The 20,285-nt window shown below is 40.6% G+C and overlaps 1 protein-coding gene across 1 annotated transcript in view; it reads left to right on the forward strand.

Moving 5' to 3' along the window:
- The first annotated feature begins 940 nt into the window (after positions 1–940).
- STK3 (serine/threonine kinase 3) overlaps positions 941–20,285 on the forward strand; it is a 137,758-nt gene continuing 118,413 nt past the window's right edge. Inside the window, exons 1-4 of the mRNA XM_082319584.1 lie at positions 941–1,184; positions 8,422–8,502; positions 8,948–9,076; positions 12,881–12,995. Coding sequence (XP_082175710.1) covers positions 1,162–1,184; positions 8,422–8,502; positions 8,948–9,076; positions 12,881–12,995 — 348 coding nt within the window. The 5' untranslated portion in view covers positions 941–1,161. The remainder of the gene's footprint in view (positions 1,185–8,421; positions 8,503–8,947; positions 9,077–12,880; positions 12,996–20,285) is intronic.

The following is a 20,285-nucleotide window of genomic DNA, read 5'->3' on the forward strand; positions in this document are numbered from 1 at the left end:
GATGCTTTCTCAGTATCTTAAATCGCTACATAAACAGCAGAAAGTCAGAAGTTGTGGAGAAATTGCAGATAACTGTCACATGGTACTCGGTGGCCTAAAATCTGCTGCTTGAATAATTACGTGACAGCTTCCTATGGCTTTGCAGGGCAACTTGTATACTTTGGCATTAAAAAGCCAAGCGCCAAGTGCTAGCGTTTTCCACCTCAAAGCTGCACTGCGTCAGCCGAGCCAGCTGCGGAGAGCAGCTCCCCCGTCCTGCCATGACTAACTGCAGACTTCCTCTCTGCCCGGCTCTGGAGCCAGTTGTCCGTGAAGAGTTTTAACTCTTCGAGGAGGGGCTGGATGCAGCTCGGCACCGAGCGCGGCTGCCCCTTGGCTGGGGCAGACAGGCGGATGAAAGGCGCAGGCCGCCCGGCAGCGCTGCCCCGGGGCGACAGGGCCCGGGGGCGGCAGCGGGGGAAGAGCCGCCCTCGGCCTCCGCCCCAGGCCGCGGCTCTGCCCCAGGCCTAGCCCTTGCCCGACGGCCCAGCTCCGAGAGCCGGGGGATGAGGTCAGCGTGTGCGGGAGGGACGGCTGTCCTCCGCCCCGGCGGCGCCTCAGGGCCCCGGGTCTCTGTTTCTTCGCCGCCCGGTTTGCCCCGCCGGGCCAGGCCGCTCCGGTCGCCCCTGCTGCAGGAACGGGTAGGGCAGGTTGGTCGGGAGGACTACAGCTCCCGGCGTGCCCCGCGGGCCGCGGCCGCGCGGAGCATGCCGGGAGCGCGGCCTCCGGCCCCGGCGGCGCCGCCGCCGCCGCCTCCGTGTTCTTCCCCTCCCGCCGGCGCGACACCGCCCGCTCTTCCCGTGGTGGGGTGGGGCCTCGTCCCTCCTGCCGCTCTGAGCGACTTCCGCGCCGCCCAATCAACGCTTGCGATGGCGCGGGTTGTAACCACTCAGAGGGGCGAGGGGGCGGGCCTCCGCCGGCAGCCGGGTAGGTAGCGGTAGTGGCGGTTGCCTGAGAGAGGCCGAGAGCGGCGGCGGCCGAGGGCGGGCGCGAGCCCCGTTTAAAGGGCCAGCGAGCTCGCAGGAAAGTTGCGAGGAGTTTAACGGCTACCGGCCCGGTTGTGCCCAGGGGCTCGGCCGGGAGGCCCCCTCCGGACGGCGGGGCCGGGGGGCCAGCAGCGGCATGGAGCAGGCAGCGCCCAAGAGGTAACGACCCTCCCCTCCCGGAAGCGAAGGGTGATGCCTTGGGCCGGCCCCTCGCCGGCCTGGGGAGGCTCCGGTCCTGGGCGCCGTGAGGGGGCGGCGGGGGCTGAGACCTCCCCGGCGGCCGGAGGGGTTGTGTTGCGGTCATCTGTAGGGGGGGAGACTCCCCAAAATAACCGTCCTGGATAAACGTCCAGGTGGAGGCAAAGCCATAGGGGCTGGATGAGTCACAAGAAGAAGGTTTTAATGTGAAATGAGGGGAAACTTCATCGCCGAGAAGAGCCCTTTGTGGCCGGGGGCGGGGGGGGCGGTCTGTGCACTTGATAGTTGAGGTCTGTGAAAGAAAGCGACATCAGTAGTTGTTCTTGTCTTTCCACATTAGAAAGTGCCCTTGTGTCCCGCTGGTGGAGAGATGCTTCTGGGGGTGGGCGTTGCATAGTTGCAATTGCAAATCAGGGAGTGGGAAGAGGCAAAAATCAAGAGTATTCCCACAGTTTATGTATCTTCTGAAATATATAGGGTACGTGGTCATATTAATTACTATGCGGGTTTTTTTTTTTTGAGCATTTATCATTTGACTTCTTTTTGTGTAATGCTGTGAAACCATGAGCTTTTGCTTTAAATGTGACCCTTTTGTCTTAGTGCACAAAACAATTTTGCTTTAATCATATTTAACCGTATTAAATTTAATCGTACCTTTAAATTGGAACAATCCTTTTTTGGGTGTAGTTACATACTACATAGAATGTAGTTGTGTGGTATACAGAATGTAGTTACTCAGTTTACATATATACTTACTGTCTTAGAGCTCCAAGTATTTTACTCCTGCTTCCTGTTAATTTAATGAAAAATCCAGGGACTACACAATGTAAATTGGTGGTAGAAGATAATAAATCAGTTTTTACAGTCTACTTTAAAACATTTACACTCTACATTTAAAACCCTTAATAGTCTTTAAAACAGCTTCCTGCAGGATGACAGGACTTGAGAAGAATGCAGTCTTGAACTTCCACTGTTTTTCCCTCCAATGATACATCAAGTAACAGTATCTACTACTGAAAACTTTGACCAAGAATTGATTCCTAGTTGTTATGCAGAGTGTTTTTAGCAGGCGATGGGAGGAGGAGAGACAGGCCTACACTGTAGTTTCAGGCTGACAGTGCTGCATGTCTCAAATAAAGGAAGTAGGACAGGCACCAGCAAGGGTTTAGGAGAAGAAATGGGAATGTCTGAGGAGTAATCAATGTTACCACCAACAGTGCAAAGCTTGGGATCTGATGATATCAAAAGATTGAAAACAAAACTTGAAGTTAGCATAATCTACAAGATTTCTTTTGGAAGATCTGGGATTTGCTCTAACTTTATTACCAAGCTGGAGATGTGTGTCTGGCCTAATTGAAAGTGAGGAGCTGTTTAAATCCTTAGATTCAGTCAGGAAGAGTTAGAAAGCTAATGAGAGAACTTCTAAAATCCCTGGCGTTTTTTTATACTTCCCATATTTTTTGAAGCTTATTTCTGGAAATTGAATGTGATGAGAACTTAATGGATTTGTTTCTTTAGTGGGAGGGAAGATTTGAACGCAGTTTTTCATAAGATATCAACTCAGACTTTCATATGATTTAAACTAAGTTTTTCATAAATGTCCATATATATCCCTTTATCCATTGTTTTTTACAGTTTTCTGAATGTTTGGCATTCCCAACTATTCTGCTAGGCCACCTGCTTTTTCTGCAAGTCTAGAAGAAGTACAGATTATTTTTTGTGGGCTGAATTTTTTTGATGCCTGCCTTGGATGCAGTAGTGGCTTGGGATGGACATGCCATGTTTACTTGGTGAAACAGATGTAAGCACTGGACTTCTTTACTTTGGTGCCTGGCATGCATAGGAGCAGGTACTGACAGGGATCTATTGCCCTGATATCTGTAGTGCAAGACACTCATCTAGAGTTAGCAAGAATTTCATGTGAACACTTCAAAGCTGCATAGATGTCCTAGAATCCCAGTGTTCTCTCACAGGTATAGGACACTTTTATGCCTCCTTTCCCTGTAAAGGATACGACATGGTTTTGTGTTGTGTAAATTGTTAAAACAACTCTTCAGAAAGTAGCAGTGAAGATGCCCAAGTGACAGGCTAGGCCACTGTGGCTTTTAAATGGGGATGCTGTCAAAATCATTAGCTTTTCTTGTTTGACCAATGTACTGCAACAGTAACAAAAGACTTGTAAGGAGGAGTCCTTTTCAGAATGATTTTGTTTACTTTTAAAAATAATTTAGAGTAGGTGTTCTGATTTTATACTGAACAATTTGTATGGTAGTTGATGCAGTGTTTTCTTCCATCTGAATTTCTAACTGTATTTCCGATGTGCTTTATACTTCTCTCCCTCACTAAAAAGGACATTCACTCTTGAAATAGTCAGTGACAAAATTTACCTCTGAGTCTTATAATTTTGCCCGTTATTATTGTTGCATTTTTCTGGATATATTAGCATGCTGGGGTATGAGGAGACAAATTGCATACAAGTGAAAAGGAAAGTAGCTAGAGATGCATTTCTGTCAAATACATAGTTTTTAATCTTGCCCATCTCCTGCATGCTGCTGCCAAATAAAAGGCCTCTTAACAAGCATGGAGCTTGTTAATTAATGTTTTTCCAGTCCTTTCTTTAAACTCGGGCAGTTTAATTTTCACTGAAATTTAAGTTTTGTGGGAAGGGAAAAACTTGTTTTTAAAATATGAACTGTCTGTGAAAAATATGCTGGTTTTAATTTTTGTGTCAATGGGCATGTAAGGTCATATGGATGACAGCTGTCAAGTTCCTCCTGAAATAAGTTTGCTTGGGTTTTATTGGTAGAAAACTAAATCTAAGTACACAACACAACAATGTAAACTGTCTTAACCTTGCTTCTACTTGTGTGAATGGTGTAAAGCAGTGTAAATGTCTCGAAGCTTTCACATGCCACCTCTATTTCTGATGACTGCAGTGATTTCTCTTACTAGCTTCTCTTTTAATATATCAGTATAATTGATCCCAGCCATTCTTTTTAAATGTTTCAATGTCCTAGTTCTTCTGCAAAATAAACCGCATATATTCATGTTTCATGGAGCAGCTGTCCAGTTTTCCATAACTCATGACAGTAATGGATGGAGTTTTATTCTTTAGTCCTGCTTTATTTTTCTTTGTTAGCTTTCAGGTTTTTTTATGCCTACCTCTGTAGCACATCACCAATTTATTTTGTAAAGTCTGCATGTAATGACCATAGAACACTAGACTAATACTTTTTTTTTTTTTTTCATGTTGGGGGGGAGGGGAAACATATCTCTTGCTCTTTCAGGTCTCAATTCAGATTTTTCTGATCTTTATGCTAGGATTGGTAGTCTTGGGTGCCTCTTGCTGTTTCTAGATTTTTCTGCATTTGGTTATGTGGAGTTTTGCTGACATATTCAATGACACGTAAGATTCCGCTTATGCAAAGTATAAATGTTTTCTCACATCAACTGGATTTATAAAAATAAAATTCTCTGCTAGGACGTATTTTTCTTGTTTAAGAGATTAGGTGTTATGTAGAAAGTTAAACCTGCTTGGAACAAGAAAATCCTTTTGACAACTCTTGTTGTCCCAGAATTGTAGTTTAGTTAGTCCTCCTGCTTTCAGGAACAGCTCTTCTGGAAAACTACTGAAATAGCCCATAGTCACTACCTGATGATTTTCTGGAGCAAACAAAAGCAGAATTACTTTCTCCCAAGATTTTATACTTGTCTTCTACACATCTCCTTTTAGACTTCCTCACAGATATATATATATATAAATAAAATATATATATGGCACTTGTATCCTGTGGCCAGAATAAAACAGTGCCTGAATTTACCGATTTATTTGTTCTGTTTTAAATGCTTGTGTTATGAAAGTGGAGGACCTGTGAGGGAGAGGAGTGAGACACCCTCTTTCTCTCTGATTGTTCTTGAGCCCTTTGTCTCTTCAGTTGTGCCCCCTCCCCGCCTGCCCTGTACTTCTGGTCATGCCTTGGCAGATAGGTATTTTACTGGGTGCTCATAGTATTCACTTCCCATGTAGAACACTTTAATGCTTTTTAAAAAGCAGTGATCCTTCTGAAATGTTTGGCTCTATATGTCTTATCTCGCACAGTTTCAAAGTGTGGATGGTAAGACACACACACACACAAACAACTCCTGATTAAGAAGCTGATTCTAAAGTCTTAACAGTGTTTCTCTGTCCCAAGTTTTAGTTACTTGTTTTTAACCAGTATAATAGATAATATTTCTAGTCTTTTCTTGTATTCTACTTAGTGCTTTGCAGCCTGTTACAACAGTTGTCTTCCTCCTCCTTGCTTCTCATGAAGTTTTCATAAATGCTTTCTTTATTGCAACCCTTTTAGGGTATATCACATGCTGTTCTGTAGTTAAAGAGATGGGAAGTCTATTAAACGTCTAGAAACTGAAATCATTAAACAATCTGAGTCATTAGGATCTTTCTGTGGTGTTAATGCTGTCACTTGAACGCTGGACCTAGCATCTGTATTCTTACAATATATTTGTGAAGGGCTGTGAAATACTTTGAGCAGTGTATTTGGTGGTGAAATTCCTGAGGTTGACGTATCTTTCTTCCTCTGAATAGGTTTAATATTTAGCTGCCTTAGTGTTAAGTATTATTTGGTCTCGTAACATGTTTGTCAGAGTTGGATAATGTGAAAATAGTTTTAAAACTACAGAATGCTTATTTCTTTGGTCTCCAGGTTGCCTCTTAAGTACTCCAGATAATCTGTTATTTGACAGTGACATTGTTTTTGATCTGTTTATGGCTGTGATTGTTTCCCTAGCTCTTCTCAAGCACTACCAATGCTTTGGCATTAATGGTACTGCTGGAACCCTTTTGGTATGGATTTTTTTTTTTTTCCCCTGCTCCTTCTCATTGTAGCAGGCATTGCTCTTTTGATGAGCAGGTGGAAGTGTTCTCTTCTTAGACATCTTTGGTTGGGGTTACTGTATGTTTTCTCTTTTCTTGCAGTTACTAAAAAGTTCAATCCCTCCACTGTTCTGTTGAGTACGTCTTCTCTTACGCAGCTCTTTGATCAAGTGAGAGACTCAGCTAATGGTCATGCTTTTCATTTTTTGAGGCTCTGCTGGTATTGTAAGCATACCGTGCATGCTTTTTGTTGGTGGCAAGCAGCGGATGACTGAAGTAACTTATTCTGTGAATGCTGCCTTTAAGGCTGCAGATAACGTGATCAGAGGGGAAAGAAGAATTTGAAACAAAAGAAGGAAAATGAATTGTTTTTCTTCAATACCTACCTGCAAACTCTCCCTCCCTTCTTTTTATTTGTCTCAACTTACACGTGTTCCGTAATATGTGCTTCCCTGCAAGATTTAAGTTCCATCTTTCTGTTTTCTAGTCCCTAACAGGCAGAGAGAGGGTGAAAAAGAAAGCAGAGTTGTTATGCGTTCCTGTGTTTGATTTGTAGGCTACTTTTGCAGACTTTATTTAGCTGCTCTCATTTGAGTTTTCTGCTGTTTTTCTTCGTGTTCATGAGTTGTGCCCTTCCTTTGCTGTGGAGATTTTTATTCTCCCTTAAACACACGTGCTTTCCAGCTTCCTGCCTGTTCACTGTAAGCAAACTGCATGGTCTTTACAGCAGTTCGTGCACCTTTCCTTACTGATTGTGGATGCTTTTTGTATTCATATAATTGCTACACCCATGAAATAGTTCTTTGATATATAAATGTGTACACCCTCCTCCCCCCCCCCCCCCCTTGCTTTTCTTGTTTAACACCAATCCATCTGACCTGTGTGCTTATACAATTACTTTAAATTTTTTTACTGCCAACCATCTAAGTAAAGACAAGTCTTTTCTGACTCAGGAATTCCTTCATCAGTCATTTCACTGTATTTTTTTTATTAGCTCTGTATATCGCACAATTGCATCTCTTAATATGAAGGGGTTTCTTTTGAACACTGTTCTTCCACTGTTAGATCTGACAGTCTCTGCTGTCCATGCCCTCCTCCCTTCCCCTATTTTGTATCCATTTCCAGGAACATGTCACAGGATAACATATTTTCCATGAGTTCTCAATGGTCTGCTGTGCTTCAAAGTTTCTTTTTTTTTTTTTTTTTTCCCCCCTTTTTCCTCCTCCTGCATATGGAATACATTGTCTATATCTAACACTACACCACCAGCTATTCTTCAGCTCATCTTCTACTTTAATAGTGCCCTTGGCTCTCATATAGAGTTAGCTTGTTATTTCAATCTTGCAGCAAAAGTCCCTATAACTTTAGGACGAAGGATTTACATGTTGAAGCCACCCGTCCTCACCGCAATGTGTGTGCGGTTATATTTTCCTGTGCTATGTTCAGCGTCAGCTCCATCACAAGCTTGCAGCCAAGTTGTGTTCTGAGATCTGCTGGGAGTCTGGGGGCCTGGAGAGATGGGAATGCTGGAGACTGGCGAAAGGCTAGGACTGCTTGTAAAGGACAAAGGGTAGTGGTAAGAGTGGGTTGAAGGTGCTGGGGGAAATTGTAGGGTGATACTGAGTGATTTGAGACTGTGTGAGAGAGAACTGGAGGGCAAAATATGGTGGTGTTATATAATTAGAGATTTTGTTGTACCTGTCCCTGTGTGTGTTCACAAAGACGCAAAAGGGACTGCCCCAACAAGTCTTAGAGTGCTCAACTCTTGGAAGTTCAGTGTTCTGCTACCACGTGTGAAGGTGAGGTGCTACAATATGCTCTCAGAGTCATCTTGACTCTGGGTTCTGCTTTTAACTTGATGGAATTCACTGGCTCATGAGTGGTATAGTTTAGAAAGTGGGTACTGCATGTGGGTGAGGGATTGGTTTATACTTTCTTAGATAAAAACATGGGGTACTCTAGGCAGTAGTAATCATATGTTTGCATGCTGGTTGCTTTTTGACGAAAGGTGAGCTTTATTGTATTCTTTGGCTGTTTCTGCTTTAGCAAAGGAAGTGGTTTGAACAGCAAATTGGTCTCATGTTGCTTTGAATTGAGCAAACGTTAGTGGGAAAGTGATAATGACAAAAATTGTCATAACTTTCTCCATCTTATGTGATGGTTGATTAAAATTTTATTATTGCACTTTAATTAGGCATTTTATTTTCATTGGAATATGTTTTTCTTTATAATCTTTCTTTCTGTCTGCTCACTTGGATGAAAATTTGCCTGAGTTCTGTGTCTTTCCCCACTCCAAACAAATAACTTTTGTCTTTCTTTTAGCAAACTGAAAAAGCTAAGTGAAGATAGTTTAACTAAGCAGCCTGAAGAAGTCTTTGATGTCCTGGAGAAACTTGGTGAAGGGTAAGTGCAGCTATTTATGAGGGGATGGGATCAGATGGAAACAGTATATAAAGCATGTGGTGGAATATTAAGTTACAGGGAGAGTGACTGTAAATGCCTTAAGGAATGCTTCTCTAGACAAGTTTTGCTAATAAAGCAAATGCATGCATCAGTAGACTTCCATGCTTCCCCAAATATATTTATGCATTTTTGATGTCCATTTTTTATTAAGGCAGCAAAGGTGGCTGGGCTTGTACTGGAGTTAGATACACTACATCTTGACAAAGATTCATTCTTCAGAGGCACGTGTCTCCTGAGGTCCTGACTGAACTGAATTTTTTGCAGCCTGAAAAAAATCTTGAACTTCTGCGTGAACATATGGCTTCTGTGACTTTTTTAAAGTTTTGGCATAATGGAAATGAGAAGCAGTTTATCTTACTTAAAAAAATTTCCCTCTTATTTTCAGGTCTTATGGTAGTGTGTTTAAAGCAATACACAAAGAGTCTGGGCAAGTTGTAGCAATTAAACAAGTCCCTGTGGAATCAGATCTTCAAGAAATAATTAAAGAAATCTCTATAATGCAACAATGTGACAGGTAGGTGTGACAATTCAGCTCCCTTTCTAAGAGTCTATGTGAAACTGTATGGAAAATTAAAGCAGTCTGTGTTGGACAATTTACTTAAAGGAATCACTTTGTGGACCTCCTCTTATTCTTAGCTTGGATTGAAGGAAGTACAAATAATGTATATAACAGAAACTGTTGAAAGAATAAGTACTTGCCTCTGCTTAGAATTCTCCATGCTTGCTTCACTTTACTTGCACTGGGAAGCCCGAAGGTTAATATTTCCTGTAAATGTCTTAGGCCTTGTGAATTCTGAGTTACCTGTTTCAGAAGACAGATAAAGATGTTTCTAGCACAAGATTAATGGCTAGCAGTTAACTTCCAAAATAGTATTCTATCAGTTGCCTCTTTCATGCAGGAACATACCTTTTAAAAAGTGAACGGTCTTCTAATAGTTCTGAAGAAGGACTGTTACCTTATATTTGTTCACCAATTATATATCTTATGATTGCTAGTATTGTTGGAATAGAAGCCTTAACATTAAGTGTCTGCAAGGATGCAGAAATTACTTTGCATTTCCTATTTTCTATGGTGTTATAAATTTTTTTACTTGTATATTTTTGGGAGTTTTGGGGTAATCTTTCAAGGTTTTGGCTGTAAATTCTAAGTCAGCTTTCCTAGGGTGAGTCTATTCAAGGCTGATCAGTGGTACAAGAGTCTATTGTTCACGATTCAAAATGCGAGCAGGAAAGGTTTGCACTCTAGTTAGGAGAGACTTTCTTTAAAATATTGATTCCTTTAGTCATTAACTTGGTGAATTGTATTATAGCAAGTGGTCTGTTATTTCTCAATTGTGTTTGTGTTTTTGTGGTGTGTCAATGCTGAAGTTCTGTCTTTACATGAAAAATTTGCTCTTGTTTGGCAATGAGCAGTACTCATCCCAGATTTAAAGACAATCTTTTTAATGCAGTCTGAATTAATTCAGGTTTGTTGCTGAATATGTTGCTCAGATGTTACACAGAGCTTGATTGTACTGCTCCACAGCATCTTGTCTATAGGGTCGTGAAGGAGGAGAGAAGGTTCAAATATCTATCCTTAAGTACAGGGACAGAGATCTCAGAGTACATTGTATCTAGCACATGAAAATGCAAGTTCTTCAGACTTCTTTAGAACCTCTGCCTGCAAGCCCTGATCTGAGTATTTGCGACCTATGAACACACTGGTCCTCGTAATCTGTTCCCTTTTGGCACTGACTGCTCTGAACGCTAGAAGCTTGTTAAATGTGTAGGCAGGGGAATGGAAGGAAAAGGAAGGATTTATGTTTTTTCCCGCATTCCATGAAGATGTGTGATGAGGTTATTTCAGGTGATACTAAAAGGATTTGGGGCCCTGGAGTTTTTTTGGGGGCTTTTCTTAAATCCTTGTCATCCCTGTGAGACTATTTTTGTCTGTCTGGCCAATTGGAGTTTTGTAACAGGTACAGATTAAAAAGGAAGCAGCAATCTTGTTTGTCTATTTAACTGTGGAACTAGATTTGATTCCCAGAGTAGGTCCTTAGCTCTTCTGTGCACTGGAAGAGTTAAAATGTGTTTACTTTGATTTGTCTTGTTGCTGTGCTCTTCTTTTTATTTCCCCTGTTTCATTTCTTTCCCCTTAAAAAAAAGCAAGACATTGAACAAGTTGGACCTTAGGAATTCTCAGAAAGAATTCTTCTGTGGGGTCAGTGATAGGATAGCAGCCCTTAGTCGCTGCACAGGCTTGAGCCACGTGAGCTGACTGGAAGCAGTGGTGTAGGTTGTAGTGTGTGTATGTCTGTTAGTACTAGACCGGGATTGAAATAGGTACTTAAAACAAATGTCTGTGAAATATACTGACAGGGAAAAGAAGTGTTGAGAATCTTCTAAACTTTTCACCTTTCTTTCTGTACTATGCTTCTTGTGAGATTTTCATTCTTGTCCTAGGTGGGTCTACTCAGCATCTTATTCCTGTGTGCCCTGTCCTGCCCCCTTTTCTTTGCCCTTGTTCTTTGTTTCCTGCTTTTCTTTGAACAACGTGTTGCATTTAGTATCTACTGGAGACGTACTATTGTATAACTTTTTTTTTTTTTAAAGTAAGAGTTCAGAATTTTAGAACACAAACTCTTCATTCAGTGAACAAGATGCAGGCATTCTCTGGTTGAAAAGAAGCGTTGGGCTGCAACTCTGCACCACGTGCTTGTATACCTGTCGCATGCCTTCGTGCAAATGCAGTGCTGTGCAGTACTGATGGGAGGGATGACGCACTTTTTAGTACTTTATTTTCACATGTGATGATTCCACAGATATTACAGAAAAGCACTGAGCTGTTGTAGCATCTCAAATAAAAGATGATTAAATCTTAACACTTTACCCTTTCTTTCTTCTCCATGCCTGTTTCTAGAACTAGCTACACTGTATATGCTGAAGATCTTCTAAGGGGAAAACTGTAGATTCTAAGACAAGCAGTTGATATGGAAAAGGCTGGCCCATGTAGTTAACTGGGACAAGCCTTTAAGCAAATGTGAACAGTGTTTTGAGATTGCACAGCACTCGATGTTTTGAAAAGATCATCTTGTCCTGATTTGTGATAATACACAATTTTTGCTGGGAATACTAGCATAGTGTAAATCTGGCAAGAGATGGTCACAAAAAACAGTGGGTTTTCTTCAGAAGTAATAGTAACCTTTCTCACTTCAGGAATTATAAGGGGCAAGATCAGTATGTCGTACTTGTAAACGGCAGACTTTTTGACTAGTTAGGAGGGAATTGGCCCGCCTTGCCTTCTGTAAAGGCAAGTTCCTATAGTACTAACAGTTGCTCTTTAATGAAGTAGTTTGCTGGTAGTTTTGGCCATCTTCTATAAAGATAGCACCATGTTGCAGGAGGCAACCATAGGTCCTCTCTTTTTCTTACATCAGTTTTCTAACAAAAAATGTTGCTGCCAAACATGCTGATCCTAAAATACAGTTTCTTGCTCCAAAACAAAATAGTGTTTGATTCTACACCACAATGCAGGTGTTCTGATTAGAAGCCACCGTCTGAGATCTCAGTGTCTTACTTCCTGACTTTGTGGGAGATAGATGGCAATCTAACTGTAATCTCCTTTGCTTAAGTTCTTTCAAAAAAACCCCTCCAACCTTTTATTTCCATAAATACACCATCTAATCACTTTTCTGAAGGATGATCCTTGTTATGTTTACCACATCTGTTTATGCCTTTCGTTTGCAAGTGCCTTCAAGGAAGCATTATGTCAAGTGACAAACTGATGAGTAGCAAGGCAATATGTTCTGTTTATGACAGTACTGTCTCTTCACATGAGACACTTCAATATGAAAGTGCATTTGCAAATCTAGAAGTCTTGTTCAAACCAACACTAGATTCTGTTTAATATGGAAGTCTAGATCTGTACTTGAAATAAGTTCATGCTTGCAAAACCAGGAAAAGATGAGTGACTTTCCATGTTCTTTTGCTCAGGAGAGAAGAAAACAAGGCAATCTTTTTGAGAAGGGAAACATCCAATAACTTTGTGAGAAGAGTTAAAAATTAAGAGAGGCCTTAAAGGAGGGGAAAAACAAAGCTTTATATCAGAACACTAATGTTTGGGAAAACTATGTCTGTATTATAATTTTATTAAGCAGTCAGACTTTAGCAAGGCATTGGTTAAGCTAATCACAATTTTAAAATGTATTTCATTACACTCTTTATCTGTATTAGTATGTGTCAAACTGTAATTTTTAACAACACTTGTGATGATGATTTTTTCCCGCCTACTAAGAATTCATCTATTTATCTAACTTTTTTTTTTTTTTTCCCCATCTAGTCCCTATGTTGTCAAGTACTATGGCAGCTATTTTAAGAACACGGATCTATGGATTGTTATGGAATATTGTGGAGCTGGCTCTGTTTCGGACATAATTAGACTTCGTAATAAAACGGTGAGTTTTTTTCAAAAAATGTATAACACCTATTAAAATTAAACCGTGAATTACGACTAGAAGCCAGAACAAAAGTCAGAGTTACGAGACAAGATCTTGGCTGATGCCAAGGGGCGTATCTGTGCCTTGGTTCCTCAGGAAATAAGCTCGTGCAGTTGCTCTGACTGTGTCTGTTTGTCCATTCTTCTGTGGAGTGATCAGCAGCAGAAGCAAATGCATTTTGAAATATGAAGATCCTGTAAGTTTCTTCAAAATTACTGCTTTGTACAAGGCAAAACTGTGTGTGGCTTCTTCCCCCTAACCCTTCCACCTCGCAGTCTGTGAGCAGGCCACTTAGTACATGCGCATAGAATTGTCTTGCTCCCACTCAGTAATCGGGGAGCATGAGAAGTGATTTGCATTACTCAAGGAATGAGAAGGGGAAGGGATGCTAATTAAGGAATGTGAGAGGGAACCAAAACCGAGGGTTTTGTGGAAGAGTCTTAGCGGGCTTGTAACAGCAGTAATGTAGAGGAGGATGCAAACCTGTAGGAAACAGGCTTTGTTAGTTCTACTTAAAAAACAGCTTCTCTGAAAAATGTTTTGTTGTAGATGTCGAATAATCTCTAGTTCCTTTGAGTCCATTGTCTTCAGTAGCGGGCTCTTCATTTTACCAACAAGTACTGTGAGATGGCCCTCTACTTGCTAGCTCTTTACATTTTATAAACGCGCCCTGAAATGTTCCTTGCACCATACGTGGGAGCAGAGAGGGAAAGAGAAGGAGAGAAAAACAATGTTTAGGCTTAGAAAATAAGACATAACAGAAAATGGAGTTAGTTTTATTAGAGAGTGGGGGTGATGTCCCGACTAGAGGGAGCCCCTATGGAAAAGGTGTCTTGCATCAGGGCTGCTGTAATGTTGAACTGATGACTGGGGAAAAGCCAAAAACAATGGGAGATTGCTGGAGTTCCTGCAGCCTTTAAAACTGGTGCCCTTACAGCTGTATATTATCCAAGGGTCAGAAGCTCAGATAAATGGTGCAAACTAGTCCCGAATTAAAAAAAAAAAAAAAAAAAAAAAATCCCATTTAAAACAGGATTTAGAAAAATAAGGAGCAAACTTGTGTATGCGTTGATAGAAAATGCTAGAATTTTTTATATTAAAAAAAAGGTGTGTGTATATGTGTATGTATCTATATTAAATAAATCAGGCAATCTAGTTTCTCTTATATCTATTTTAAGATATTGACATAGTAGAGATATTAGAGATTTGAGGGAAAGAGATGTTTGAGTCTCAGAGCAAACGCATACCGATGATCAGACAAACTAACTCTTCTACTGCTGTTTGTGATTAAAGTTGATACGATTAAATAGCATAAATCCAATTCTAAGAGATAGAATAATCAGTAAATACATGGATACATGTAATGAGGGTAAAGACAAGATACCTTTTGTAAAGGGAAGTCATGCAGTGCGTGGCTAGTAGAGTCCTATAAAGGAGTTGTTGGGCACAAAAATAATGCTGGTTGGTGTAAAGTTGGTCTGAATGTGCTTTGTACTGAAAGGTTTATGCACAGGCTTCCACACCGGAAGCTCTTGAAGAAACACACCTGTAGTGGAGTAAATGGGGAGTTCTGTCATAGATGGGTTGTTGGTTTAAGTAAAAAGAGGATGTGAGTAAATGGTCATTTTGGGAATACTACATGGATCTGTGCTTTCCTCTTTGGGGGAAAAAGGGTAGAAATACTGATGAGAGAGGTTATGTTCCTAGTAGTAAAAACAGGGAAAGACTTGAAAGGCTTTGTGGTACTGAGTGTCTGACTGAGAAACTAAGCATAAGTAAGTGTGAAGAGATACATTTGGCTTGATGGGGGAGGCAAAGTCTTTATATACAGGCTCATGAGCACTTCAACTTAATGTTTAGAAATAACTGAACAAGTAAAGTGGTTGCCAAAGATTACAATAGTACCAATGACGTAACAGAACTATGGAAGTTAGAGAAAGGTGATAAGGGTGATCAGAAGTAAAGAATACTTCTCTAGAAGGAGGTACTAAATGGATTAGCATACTTCTGTGTTTAAAAGAGGTACCTGGAGGAAGAGGTGGAATGTTTTGAAAACCATGAGTAGCACAAAGAGAGTAAGATACGGCTATAAAAACAAGAGATCACTTGTGTTAGTAGATCCAAAGCAAAAATTTTTTCTCTACACGTGATGATGAGGTCTGCTGTACAGTTATAGAAGATCTTATAGATGCTAAGAGTTCGTTTTCTAAAAGCAATTGAATAAGACCAGGAAAAAATGTCTGTGGCTGAATGCAAATATTTAATGGCTGGAGCAGGAAATCCATGTGCTTCAGATCTCTGGGAAAGTGATGCAGACAGCTATCACTGTTTACTTGACATGTGCTTACATTCAGACAGGCTACCAGGCTAGATAGAACTTTTATTCTGGCTTAGGATAGGGTGTGTTCTGATGCATATAACAAAAAAAGCAAAGCAAACTCCTCCATTTCTCACTTGCCATGCCTATGTCTTGCAAGTTTTGGAAGATTTAGGTGGAGGCTTTGGACTTGTTTGAATTCTCTTGCTCTTTGTAGAACAGTGACCTGATCACCCAGACTACTGTGTGATAGGAAGCTTGTGACTCTGTTACTGGAATGATGCTGCTTAAAGTACTTCAGCATTCTGTTGGTGACCTTATTTTTTTCTTTTTTTTTTTTTTTTAATGGAAACAAGAATTGGTTTCACTGTACTTTTCACAAGAAAAAAAAATGTCTTCACTTGGAAGTGAGGATGGAATTGATTCTTATTTTATCAGAATGTTTATTGAATAGGCCCAGACACACAGGGTTATGTGTTCTGTAACTTTCCTAAGTTGTCAAGTGAAGACTGTGGCTGGGCCAAGGAAACGTTCATTTCTTCCTTCTCGTATGTAAGGAAAAGAAACTGAGGAAGAGAGAGTCAAAGTAAGAACCCTTACTTTAATGTAATGGTCATTAGGATCATCATATCAAAATAAGTCTTAGGAAAAGGTGGCTGTCCCCTCATATTTGGGGAGGAAACATTATTATGCATTTGCCCTTGTTGCTTATCTCTAAGAGTTTACCTATCTTCTTTTTCTGTATCTGTGTTTCCCCTATTTTTTCAAAAGTTTTGGTTTTTTGTCTAGAGAGTGAACAATGCTGGGCTTTGCTCTAATGGACCAGAAATGAGGGAAGCAGAATTCAAAATTAAGGAGATTTCTAGTGACTGTTGGGAGCCTGTTCATATCAAGAGGTTTTCAGCTTGACAGGAGCAGGCTCTTGTCCAAGAGGCCCCAGGCCACTACTTTGAAGTTAAATCGACCTCTGGAATTCTGCCTCAGAGTTTTCTAGCATGCCAGGTGGGTCAGCAGCACTGGAGCAAGCTTAGGATGCCTGTTAACTCACCTGAGATGTGGTGCTCATCAGTCCAAGGCAACAAAGCTGCATATCTAGTTTTGTCTGCTTTTCTGAGAGACTGATTTGGGAGGTACGTGTGTCTTATACAGTCAAACTGTGGGCTCCTGCCAAAAAGGGCAGTTCCACTGTTATCCTCCAGCCTGGCTGATGTGTTCCTGCCTGTTCTGTGCCTCAGATGCAGTGATTGTGTGGCTGCAGGGTGATCTTGGATAAGCTTGATGATCTGATGGGGGAACGTTTCCTCTCTAGTCTATCGTCCCCACTCCCTTGTGAGCTAACTCAGGACTTATTATGGCAGCACAGTGGCTGGATCTGATGCAAGAGAGAGGTTAGGAATGAGCAGTGGGGAAAGGGAAGGAAAAGAAGGAATGAAACTGACTTTTTCAGTGGCAGCTTGCAACAGAATGAAATAATTACAATGTGAAGCAATACTTTAAATCCTGCTGGCTGCTATTAATGTATTGGGGAGTATTGACACACCAGCCACTCTGCTTCTCTACTGATAATTTAGGGTGCACTTGCTCATCCACTGGTCATGATTAACTGAGTCATTCTAATCCTGTCTCTTTCGAGGACCAAATTCAGTTGGCTGTAGCGTACCATGTAGTGGCTATGCAGTGGGTTTATGAGACGAAACCTTCTTATTTGGGATAGTATTGTAAGTGACAAGTGTAGCAACATACTCCTGTACAGGTGGTGTGCTGTTGGGTCCAGAGATCCTGCATCTTGTATCTGAACTGTGACTTCCTTTACATACCAGTTTATTTATCAGTTACATATACATCACCTCATGTATTCTTATTGATTATCTTCTGCCATGTTTTCTTAGCTAATTACTTTTTTCATTGTGTTTAAGCTTCAGTAATTCAAATGAATAGTGTATCTGTATCTTTAGATGCTGTGTTTGAATGTCCTTCTGGTTTTGCTTTCTCTTTATGCTACCATGGGGGTCCAGGGCAGACCTTTGTTACCGCACTGGGCTAAAGGCACTTTGCTCAAAAGAATGTTATTTTGTAGTTTTAAGCAGTCATGCTTCTCAGTAACTTCACAGTTGAAATAGTTTTAATTTATAGGTCTTTGCTGCACTAAAATACATGTGATTCGCAGCTGTAAATTGGTTATCTAAGGCCTAATAACACTTACATTTTCTGTTTAAGTAGCATCTATCATAGTATATCTTCCTCAGTTGAGCCCACATGGATTAATTAGTAGCCAGCCAGTCCATACACAAAGACTGAAATTCCTTCTGCGCTAGCTAACTTGTTTAACTGATCTTGGTGGCCAGAAGTTATGGCAATGGACAAGTCCATCCTGGATATGCTGCTGACAATGTTCTATTGGTAAGCCTTCTGGGAGGTGAATTGAATCAATGGGCTAGTCAGCTGTGTTACTGTTCAGAGGCTGATTTTTGGGCCAAGACTCTGCAAGTACTTTTCTATACAGCCAGACTGAGGGAGAGGAGGAAAGAAGTTGATCTGAAACATCCTGGTTGCCTTATTCTGTGTCTAGCCTTATAAACCAAGGTAGTCTATACTAGCTTCTGCAATGCAGCACAGAGATTATTCAGTGCTCGTCTAAAAAAAATCCTTATTGTGGTAATGAACGATTGACTGTTACCTAAACGCTGGGTGGCATTATCTCAATTTTTAGGAATTATTTTTCCTTAGTTCTTTAGAGTAGCATTGTAGGTTCCTTCAAAAATGGGTTGTGGTGTTTGAATCTTAAAGCGATAGACCTTTCTTGCAACCTTGCAGTAAAACTGTGTCCATCTGCTTGGAAATTAGCTCATAGGAGAAAATTAGCTTTCATCTCAGGAAAAAAAGTATTTGTTGTTTGTGTGCCAGAAATAAGACGCATGTGTTATGCTGGTTAATTGTCATGAAAGAAGAGCAAGTTAGAGCTACACTGTTATTTATCTGTTTCCAAAATAACTATGTATATATTACATGCAAATAAGGCTGGCAAAAAGGCTGCAAATAAGGCTGCAGTCAGAAGTTGGGAAGTTTCAGAACTAAGATTGGTCATGCAGCATCCTCTGATACCTGTGCAGTGTGAAACACTAATTGTCCTCCCTTTCCCCCTTTTTCTACAGGACTCAGTGTTAGTGGATCGTGCTCACTCAGTGAGGAATCACTGTATATACTATTAGAATAGTATATAACCTGAGGTCTGGTGTTTATTTGCAAAATACTAAAAGAGTTGCTCTGAAGACAGAATTATCTTTTCCCAAACTTTTTCTGACCTTCATCTTTCCATTAAAATAAATACTGTTATTAACTAGTCAGATATTGGTATGAACATCTACAGGTCAGTTCTAAGGACAGTTGGCTTCCTGGATGATCCACACCAGTGTGGATGGTGTGAACGGGTGTGTAGTTTGTGAGCCAAGTGATCTATTTGCAAATATGTTTTATATAATGGTAAAGTTGTTTTTTTTTAAACAGCGAAAACTCAAATAAGTGCTTCCTGTTTGAAAGGCATGTGGTTGTATTTTTTTAAATGACCTGTGGTTAGGACTTCCGTTGAGGTTCTTGACCTTATTCACAGTGCTTTGTCGGAAAAGGACTTTGAACAGCCCAACTAACTGAATTGGTGCTGATCACAACTGTGTGTAGACATGACAAATGCATGTCGTTGTGCTACTGAATCATAGTTAAAATGTGTTTTCCCATGTTAACTGTATTTAGTACAGTGCTGAAGACACTCTGCACTGTTCTACATTACTTGCAAGGTTGTGCTCAACATCTGGTTAGCCAGCTGAGTACTTCGTAGATGTCTTAGAGCAAGCTGGAACTTGGTAGTAAAGAATAAGGGCTAAGGAGTCTGACTTCTGTATTCTAAGCAGCTCTTGATCTTCCTATGTGTACTTATTAGTGCTAGCTAATGTTGAGTGTGTGACCATGGGAGATGCCTGAGATTTCCTGAAATAGTTTTCTATATGAGCCACTAGATATTTTAGATGATTTTATGTTGCTGCTAGGCTATATTCATTTTTGAACTACAGGTAGAAGACTCTAATTTGTTAGCACTATCTTGAATTATCCAGTATAAAAATGCTAATTTAAGGAGAAGAGAAGGTGGGGTCTGTTGCATGTTACGTTCAAGAGACATTACAAAAGTTATGTTACTGGGATTATGTAGTCAGAAACACAAATATGAAAAAATACCAACACTGATTATCACCTGCACAGTGAATGGTCATGTTATGTTTATTGCGGCATATTTTCTGTATGATTTTACATGCAGCATGACTTGGGCTCAGTAAGAAGAATGACACTTGCTGCCTCACTTCCTTCGTATGATCCTATGCCTAAGTTGTTATACTTGAGTATTTTGGTATATACTTGGTAATTTTTCTATTGTAGTGAGTTCTTATTCCATCCATTACCATAATATTGATGTATCCCCTTAGTTATAATATAGGAGGAAGAAGGGATTATCTCCATTAGTTTAAGATAATTACTTAAAGTCTTAGACCAAACCTTGTCATCATAAGTAATTTAGATGTCATGATTTGGTACCTCACTCAAGACATAGGCTGTGATTTTTGTTTGAAGAGCACTGTCTTCACATAGAGCATGCAGGTCTGCTTAAAACAAGAAGTCTGAAAGGTAATTGCTCTGAAAATAAAGCTCAAGGAAAGTGGCTTCAGGAGAGTGTAGTCTCACTGAAGTTTGTAGCAGACAGTGGGAACCAGAATCTAACCTTGACTTCAGGCTAGAGCTGCAACTGTAACCTCTCTTTTTTTCCCCTCTGAAGCCTTCTGCCGTAATTCATGAGTTATAATTCAAGTATTACAAGTGGGAAGGGTGTCGTAGTAATTGTCATCTCTTCTCCCCTGCTCATTTGCTCATCTCTCCTGCATCTCAGC

Source organism: Platalea leucorodia (assembly GCF_965183815.1).
Source record: "Platalea leucorodia genome assembly, chromosome: 1".
NCBI classification, from domain to species: Eukaryota; Metazoa; Chordata; class Aves; order Pelecaniformes; family Threskiornithidae; genus Platalea; species Platalea leucorodia.